A 9,586-nucleotide genomic window follows, 5' to 3' on the forward strand; every position below is an offset into this window, starting at 1 on the left:
TTTCTGTTCATTGCAGTTGAATGCTTTCATAACTGATACAGGAGGGACCCTGTGATTGGCAGGTCCACTAGACTGCATGGAGATGAGTGGAGTTATCTACAAGAACAGAGATAGTGTCCCTAGAAGAAAGGGACAGGAAAGCATCCTGGGTACACAAAAGTCAAGGCTCCAGGATCTGCCCTGGGGGCTATCTCAACACCCCTACACTCTCACTGCAGGTAGTTGGTCAGCTATGAATATGACCAGCTCTCGTGGTTTGTCTTTATTCGGTGGAACACAGCAGCACTGTGACCTGCCCATGAGAAGAAGGATTTTTAAGAACTTATCTTAGAGCAATTTTAGGTGGAGGAGAAGACAAGATGGCGTATGGAAGAAACAGATCTATTAACCCTGGTATTAATATTAACTGGCTGCCCAGAATAAATGAAGAATAGCTTATTCTTTGCCAGGCTGAAGATAGAAAAGGAATGAAGGGCTGGAGAAGTAGAGCTGGGTGAAGCACAGAGCAACCCAGTGCTTGGCATGGAACTCAGATCTGAAGCAGCCTCTCCAGGACTTCTCTGAGCCTGCCCCTAGCGATATGACTGGGATATCACTGCTTCTATAGTTGTCAACCGACAGGTTCTAGCTCCTAGACCATACACGGCCTTATGGAGGACATTTCCTTCCATCCTGCATCCAGGTGGCTGGTCCTGCTCCTCCCAGTCCATGGAGAAAAAAGAATTGAAACAAACTGTCTAAGCTGGGTCAGGTACTCGGCAGATGTTTGCTGAGTATCATTCTTGATGGAAATCCCCGTGGAACTCCTACATTTTCTCCTCTCTTCTCCTTCCTTTCAGAACCTCAGAGCGATAGAGCCAAAAGACCAGTGTCTCATTTTGCTGACATGGAAAAGAAAACTTCGTAGGGGAACGAGATCTGCTTGCAGTCAGCCAGAGAGACAGAATAGGTGCAGCAGTGAGCTCTCATGACCTGGTGTCTGTTGCCTTCTGGTTAAGTTTTTCACTTGTAACTCTACAAACATCCCTTCTGTAAACATCTCCCTAAAAGTGGAGTAGGAAGCTCTCAAAAATGGACCACAAAGGAGTCAGGAATATAACTTTCTCTGCCCAGATTCCAGGACTTACAGTGAGAAAGCACCTTCTGGGAACTTCACAATGGCTAAAGTGTGCTAATGGGATGATGTGTTCTTGTACACCCACTGCCTCTGAACTCTGCTCTGCATTGCTGAGCAAACTACATTTCCCAGAATTCCTTGCTGGAGTCCTTCCAAACAGGTTTACCACCGGGAGAGCTTGTTGGTGGGGGAGGGCAGGAAGAGGGAGGAGAGAGGAAGGGACTCCCTTTCTGTTTCCAACTGAAGTCTAAATCAATCCAGTAACAACAGGCAGCTATCATACTACCCTCATTGTCACCCCTCAGAGGTCCCACTGCAGCTGCCTAATGTCCCCTTGCTGGCCTGAACATGAGATGAACAATACTCTTCTTAGGAGCACCAGCCCCACTTGGTACATGGCCACTTTGAATAAAAGGTGCCTTTTCTGGATTCTCTTGCAGCTATATTAGGTCATGTGACAAAGTTCTGGCCAATGGCAAAGGAACACAAATGATGTGTACAGATAGAAGTAGCTGGGTGTCTGATACTACATAGATTATGCTTGCACTCACTCTTAAGAGAGAGACATGAACTTTTACCCACGGAAGCCAGTATTATTTTGAACCTCTGTTAGAGTGGCTTGAATTTGTATCCTAACTAGTATCCCTAATGTGTGACCCATGAAAATTAGCCAGGCAGCACCAGTTCTAAAGAAGCTGACACCCCCCTGAAGCTGCTTCTGCCAAGGTCACTGATATCTCCCTTCGATAAATCTTCTGGGTGTTTTCTTCAGTCCTTGTCTTAATCACTCAGTGGCACTTGGCACTCATTCCTTCTTGAAACCCTTGTTTCCCCTGGCTCTGTGGCATCCCATGCTCTCGGTTTTCTCCCACATCTCTGACCCTCTTTCCTTAGTCTTTTTTCTTCTTCCTCCTGTCCCTTAAATGCTGGTTGTGATCCTCTTTTTATCTCATTCTACACACGCACAGCCTGAGTGATTCACATCGTCTTGGTGCTGAGAACTTCCAAAATGTTGGTCTAGCCTGGATCATTGTTACGAGCTCTAGGCTCAGAAGGCCAATTGCTTGGTGGAAACCCCTCCCCCATGGTTATCTCATGGGCCCCTCAAGTCTAACTTCTTCTTCACTGAACTCATCACCTCTTCTATTCCTCCTCCTGGGTTCCCAGGCTCAGTGGTGGCACCACTGTCTACCTGCCTGCTTAGCCTGAGACCTGGCTCCATCCCAATTCCTCTCTCTCAGTCTTATCATCCCCATCCAGGCAAAGCATTGATTCTGTGGACCTACCCTTTCAGGTGTCCCTCAAATATCTCCACTTCTCTCTGTTCTCACTAGCACTACCTCGGTCCACCCTGCCATCTGCTTTCCTCCTCCACTCCTGCATTCTGAGTCATTTTCGGCAGCACACGCATCCTTAAAACCCCTCCACTGGCTTGCCAGTGTCCTTAGGATTAGGCAAAAAGTCTTTGTTTTGTTTTACAAGGCCCTTCGCTATCTGCCCCCACCCCCCACCCCATTACCTCCCTTGCTCTGCGTGTTCCAGTCCTGCAGAACTACATATGGTTCCCCCAACAAGTCCCTGCTCTGCTCTCCCCACACACTGCTCTGCCCGGGCTGCTCTTCCTGCTCCTTGTCAGCAGGCTTGCTGCTCTCAGGCTCAGCATGGACAGCTGCTTCTGAGAGCCTTCTCTGCCTACCCAGGCTGGGTGGCTGCCTCTCTTTGGTGTGCCCATGGCAGCCCAGAATGCCTGGTGGACAGGGAGCCCTCAGCAGGCTGTACTGCAGCGCTCTGCCCCCATCAGCCTCCAGGAGCCTGGAGTCCATGGACAGCAAGGGCTGTCCTGTCTTTCTCACCCTTGTCTCTCCAGCCCCTAACACAGGGGATACCTGACCCCAAACTAGATGAGTTACTTGACCTCTCTGACCCAAGACAAAATGGGAGGCAAGTGTTAAATTTCCAAGATTGGGCCGGGCGCGGTGGCTCAAGCCTGTAATCCCAGCACTTTGGGAGGCCGAGGCGGGTGGATCACGAGGTCAGGAGATCGAGACTATCCTGGCTAACATGGTGAAACCCCGTCTCTACTAAAAATACAAAAAAAAAAACTAGCCGGGCGTGGTGGCGGGTGCCTGTAGTCTCAGCTACTTGGGAGGCTGAGGCGGGAGAATGGCGTGAACCCGGGAGGCGGAGCTTACAGTGAGCCGAGATCACGCCACTGCACTCCAGCCTGGGAGCACAGCGAGACTCCGTCTCAAAAAAAAAAAAAAAAAAAAAAATTTCCAAGATTGGCCAGGGGATTAAATAAGATAAATATGCAAGTCTCTTGTCCAGGGACCTGGCTTGGTAAATATAAACTTCTTTTTTCTTCTCTTTTTCTTTTTTTTTTCTTTCTTTTTGAGACAGGGTCTTACTCTGTCACCAAGGCTGGAGTGCAGCGGCATGATCATGGCTCACTGAAACATCGACTTCCTGGGCTCAGGTGATCCTCCCACCTCAGCCTCCTGAGTCTCTGGGACTACAGGCGTGCACCACTATGACTGGCTAATTTTTTGTATTTTTAGTAAAGACAGGGTTTTGACATGTTGCCTAGGCTGGTCTCGAACTCCTAGGCTCAAGTGATCCACCTGTCTCAGCCTCCCAAAGTGCTGGGATTATAGGCATGAGCCACCATGCCCAGCTAAAAGTTCCTTTTTAAAATCTGCTTGTTAGATATGCTCATAGAAAGGTAACTGGCCACAGAAGGGAGAGGAACGGCAGTCCATCCAGGGATCACTGGAGTGTCGTATGAAATGTTATAGGAATCACAAGCCTTAGAACTTGAAAGGAACCCAAGGACCATCTAGGCTACTTCATGCAGGTAAAACAGCCACCTGTGCCCATCACACAACTGGGGCACAGCTGGAGACCCCAACAGAGAGGAGAGCTCAGAACTCAGGCCTCTGCATCATGGCAGAACTCAGAACTCAGAACTCAGACCTCTGCATCATGGCAGCCTAGCTAATGGGTCTTGGCTGGAAGCTAACAGGAAGGCCTCTTTCCAGAAACACTATAAGCCAGTGTTTCTCAGATTGCTGGGTGTAATTCATAGGCAGATCATGAAATCAGTTTAATAGCTTTGACCAGCATTAACCCATGTATGCCTAGCGTTCCATTATTGGAACACTAAGCCTGTGGGAGTTATTTACATCCCACTGCTTAAGGTCATCGCCAAGGTCTGATTTTTTACACAAAATTTTGCAACCTCCAACATAAATGGGTTAAAACAAAACAATACCAGAATGAAAAATAGTGCAAGATCTGTACAGTATAGTTGTATAAAACTTCTTGTTTTATCATTTGATGTCATGAAAGTCCCTGCTGTAGATAGAAGATGGGGGAGCTTGTGCTTCTGAGTGGTCATGCTTAACAGGGTGGGGAGCCCAGGGGAGTGGGGAGTGATCTTGTAGATAGAGATGGGTGGGGCCAGTGTGAGCCTGACGGTCAATTACTTCTCATTTCTAGGGAAGATTGAAGGAAAAGAAGGAGGGGGATGTAGAGGGGAGAGAAGGCCTCAGTAGAGTTTGCACTATTATTAGGGCAAGTAAGCTGCTTCTGAAAAGAAGGGGTTTGCAAAGGCAACCAGGGCAAAAGCAACCTGCTGGAAGAACATCATCCGCAGCTGACACTGTGGGAAGGACCCCATGCAGAAGCAATAGGGCAACCTGGTCCCATATCCTCATGAAATGCCGCTTATAATTGTGACATCTTGCAATGGTGGAGGACTTTACACTTTTCAGAGTTTCCAGCCCCTCATTTATTTCTCGTAAGACCTCTGGGAGGTGGGGGGGATGGTACCATTATCCCAATTTGGAGATGGGGAAACAGGATTAGAGTGAGCTAAATGACTGCCAGATCCAAAACTAGAATTCAGAACTCCTAGTTTCTTAGTGAACGCTCCTTCTACACCACCATAATGTGAGTGCTCTGTGTTTACAGGGTGTATTCAAGTCCATGACTGCCCATTAGAATCCCCCCCAAAAAATTCCAGGGCTGGCCTGAGTTGCTCCTTAGACCAATGAAATCAGAGTCCTGGGAGTAGGGCCCGGGCCTCAGGATCCTTTAAAGCTCCATTTGCAGAGCCTCGTGCACAGTCAGGTTGGATCCATCTCCCAGTCCCCCAGCCTTGGCCCAGCCTGGCCAAGCTGCCCAGGAGGTCCCTTGGTGCCCTGGGCTCTGTTTCACTGTTGTTTTGTAGAGTAACTTCCCAGTGGAGCTGCCACTGGGCCCCATCCTAACAGGTGAAGTCCCCCAGGCCCTCCAGAGAGGAGGTGTGAACTGGAAGATGGGGAGGCAGGCGGCTCTGACAGACAGAAAGCAAACAGCTCAGAGGAGTGGCAGGCTGCATTTTATTCATCGTTAATTTAAACACCCTTTAAGTCCTCTCTTGGAGTGCTGCTCAGAAAAATAGATGTATTGTTTGAGAAACCCTGCAGGCTTGTCCCGCATGCTCTAGCCCCCTCCTGAGAGAACATATAGCATAAAAAATGATTTGTAAAGCAATGGGGAGCTTCCTTAGGGAAGAAGGGGAAGGGTAAGAGGGTCTCGGGCCAGGTCCGAGTGCAGAAATCCTCAATGCATGAGACTAGCGTGGAAGATGTAGCAATTGTGCTCTGGGGTGCCTGAAGGTGCCAGAGCTGCTCCAGGGGCAACAGTCCAGGCCCCAAGTCCATGCTGATGAGCCCACCCTGGGGGTCAGGAATGGCCTCAGCAGGCCCTCCCTCCCTCCCTCTCCACCCTACAAAGTGAGGAGCCTTCAGAGTCACCACGAGCACATTATACAACAAAACAACAACCCTGCAACAGATAAAGCCCCAGCGCCTCTTCTGGACTCAGAAGTGCCCTAGGCTGGCTGTCTGGCTGTGCTTTCCAGACAGTGTGCATGTGGAATTGTGCTTTTTGTTTTTTAAGAATGTAAAAAGTTACAGTAAGATCGAACCACAGGGCCCGTCGCTCCTATGGTCTCTGCCTGGCTGGGCTGCCGTCTGCCTCAGTTCCCCAGAAGCTTCTCTTTTGGCCATGAGGGCTCAATCACCCCTCACCCCAGAGCCCACAGGAAGAGGGGGTCTGCTGGGAGGCCTGTCTGAAGGATGGAGGATCCTGGGTCAATTCAGCAGCTATTTTCCAGGGTTTGGCTTGGGTTTGGATGCTGGCTTCTGTGTGAAACCTGAATACATGCAAATTGTACATAAAACTCCCCCAAGGCAGAGAGGGATTTTCCAGGCCCTGGTACATCTCTAGGGAGTTAAAATGGGAAATCTTTCTTCTTAAAGTGGCCCAGACTGAGACTTTTCCTTGGGGAAAAGGGATAGTAGCTCTTTGTAAGGCTGGTGTGTATGTGTGTGTATGTGTGTGTATATATATATGCATGATACTGTGCAAATGCCCAGGGCTGCCCGGCATTTTCCACAATATGAGAGCCTGAGATTGCCTAAGCCTTCTGATGCCTTTCCAGGCCTGGAGGCACTGCTTCATTCAGAGGACACAAAGGCCTGGCCACCTCGCTTTAGCAAGCTAGGACACCCAGGGTGGCTTCTTTACCTTTCTGCTCAGCTCTGAGAAGGCTGCTCGCCAAGACTCTGGCTTCTATGTGGCCACAGTCATATGGCGAGGGCTTCTTGGAGCTCATTCCACCTTTAAGGGAGCCCCACAGCGCCGGCATGATGGGTAAGTTCAGGCCTAAGGTTAGGAAGCAACTCCGGGAGCGTGAGGAAATTGTAGGCTACAGTGAGCTACCAGTGGTGGGAAAAACGAGACCCCCAGGATAGTGAGAGAGGCCACAGCATCTGAGGGAATGGAGCTGTTTTTTGGTCTGAGGTCTAGAAGAACCTGCACCAAAGAAATGCATCTCCCTGTTCCTGAAATGATGGGAGAACCACATGCCTGCTTCAGTGAAGCAGCCCCTGGCGTCTGGGGCACTGAGCCCTTTGGCCTGAGATGAGGGACGATGGCGTGATGTATCATGGCATCATGTGACTGAGACTGGGTTGGGGGATGGGGACAGGGGAACATAGGCAAAAATAAACATGTGCCACTGGATCCTGAGCTGCCACTGTACCTTGGAGGACTGGCGTTTCTCTGGGAAGTTGGGGGGTGGGAAGGGGAAGGGTCTCATTTTCCTGCCCCTTGAAACCACGCTTACGATTCCTTTAGAAGATTGCTCAAGCTGCCTTCAATTGCCTCTTTCCAAAACCAAAGCATAAGAAAAGAAGTAAAAACAGCTGAGGCTGCAGCATAAGCAACTTGGGATAGAGTCTAGGAAGCACCGCCAACAGAGAAGACTGCCAAGAAATGTTTCGAGTTTTTCTTCTCTGGAGGTGGGTCCTGGTTCCTCCCATGGAGACCAGGATTCTGTGTAGTGCTGCACGCTGGGCGGGGGATTGCCTGGAGGTCTCTTTAGGCCTGTCTAGCTCACACAGTCTTGATGCCTGGGTTTTAGGTTGCTGGACTGTTGCTGGGGCTCACTTACTGTGCGTACGCTGTTATTTTGCCCCCAGATCAAGTCCTCACTATCTAGATGCCTCTATCATGGGGATCTCTTCTTCCCTTTCTGGACAGCTCTGATCCCCAAGTTATTTCCTGTTGCCTAGGTAACACCTCTAATTGAATGCCTTTTAATCATTCCCTTTTTTAAAGGGATAAACGTGGATTTTATTTCCAGGTCCTGTCAGAGGGCCCTGCCCTAGAGAACATGTGCCCCTCTGAGTGGGCAATCCCTTCACTGTGACCACAACCATGGCTTGGATGTGGGGGCACTTGCTGGGCTGGCCTGACAGTCACAGTGAATCCTGAAAGCATGGTTTTCACAGGAGCCCACCATTCAGTATTTAGCAAGACTGACCTCTCTCCTGGCCAGTGCTGCTTCACTGGCTTCACCCTAGATTAGGGCCCATGTTTAAAAACTAATCCCAACTCAAACCAGAAATTACCCAAAATAGCTGGAGAGGCACTGAGATCTCAGGTAAGCTTTCCCTTCCTGCCATGAACTAGAAGGGGAAAGAAGAGTTTGACATTCAAGTTTGACTCAAATGCTGTATGCGTGAGCGCATGCGTGCATGTTTGTGTATGTGTGTGTTCCAGGCACATTTGCCAGGGAGAGAGATTTCACAGCATGGCTCGAGCTGGAGGCGGTGAGGCGGTGCTTTTCTAAGACTTCCTATCAGAAGCTCTGCCTACTGGTGGGTCACGCCGTGCCTGTATAAACTCTGGCACCTGTCCTTGCCCTCATCATAGATGAGAAAAATGGCCAGAGGGAGTGTTTGTTTACAGCCCCAGACCACCATCCTTTCAATGAAGCCTGGGTATCTGGCCTTCCTCCAGGTCAGGGGCCCCCGTGCTGCAGAAGACAAGTCTGGGAGAATCTGTCCCTCAGCCTGAGAGCAAAACTTTAATCCTAACATTACTTCCATCCACCAGTTTCACCAGCTCCCTCCCTCCTGCCTTCCTCTACCTCCAACAGGCGCCATGGAGAAGACAAATCCTCTTGATAAACAATATTTAGAAAGGGATTCTGTCTTTCCTGACCCCAAACACATCATGGCCTCTGGAATCAAACACGCTGACATTTGCAAGATGGCTTCTTCTGGGTTCCTGGTGCTGCAGGCCCTGGTTCCCAAGAACGCAGCTGGCAGAGCTGCCTCCTTCAGAGGAGGAGGAGAAGCTGGAGGGCTGCGCCCAGCAACCCCATGATCTCTCAAAGGGGGAAAAGTTGAACTCATCAACAGTAGTTAAGAAAAAAAAAAAAAAATCCACACCAACAAAGAAATATCTTGTCTGAGGAGACTCAGATATTCCTGGTTAATATTGAAAAGGCCTGTTGTGGATGAGCTTGTGAAAGAAAGGACGGTTGGGGGATTCAAGATCCTATCCGAGCCTAGAGATTAGCCAGCTAAAGCCCAGCAGGGCTCCTGCAGCCTCAGCGCTCCCCTCCTCACAGGTGCCCTGGACTGCCCGCCATTAGAAGTAGCTGCCCTGTGCTCTGTGCTAAATGGACTAACTTTGGGCTGAGAAAGGCCAGCTAAGCCCCTCACCACTGCAATTTCCAAATCTGGGGGAAATGCCACAGTCCGCAAGTTGGTGCTATGTTTCATCTTATTGCATAATACTACACCATTCTCTGTGTGTAGTGGCTGTTCTATATATATACATCGGGAGGCAACATATGGCTGTCCCTACCCCCACCTGTCAAAACTGTGACTATATCACTTCTGACGACCAGAAGGAAGCTGCTAGGCTGGGCCAGGATTCTAAATGCTGAGGAGGTAATTCAGAGCCACGAAAAGTTGCACCATATGCTTTGGGGTTGCCGGCTGCTTCTGTGCATGGGGACGGGGTTTAGTGCCAGTCTGCAAAACCCTCCTCGCTGCGGTATGCCCTGGGTGGGGACCTGGGGGGGCCACGTTTTCTCTCCCTGAAGGAGAATCTGCTGGGGGCCAC

At 49.8% G+C, this 9,586-nt stretch overlaps 1 protein-coding gene across 1 annotated transcript in view; it reads right to left on the bottom strand.

Moving 5' to 3' along the window:
- Nucleotides 1-3,953: 3,953 nt before the first annotated feature.
- KCNK12 (potassium channel, two pore domain subfamily K, member 12) overlaps nt 3,954-9,586 on the bottom strand; it is a gene marked incomplete at its 5' end in the record, with an annotated part of 57,872 nt that continues 52,239 nt past the window's right edge. Inside the window, 2 exons of the mRNA XM_011981599.1 lie at nt 3,954-4,012; nt 6,692-6,829. Of these exons, the coding sequence (XP_011836989.1) occupies nt 3,954-4,012; nt 6,692-6,829 (197 nt within the window). The remainder of the gene's footprint in view (nt 4,013-6,691; nt 6,830-9,586) is intronic.

This window comes from Mandrillus leucophaeus, unplaced genomic scaffold, assembly GCF_000951045.1.
Source record: "Mandrillus leucophaeus isolate KB7577 unplaced genomic scaffold, Mleu.le_1.0 Scaffold229, whole genome shotgun sequence".
Lineage (NCBI taxonomy): Eukaryota > Metazoa > Chordata > Mammalia > Primates > Cercopithecidae > Mandrillus > Mandrillus leucophaeus.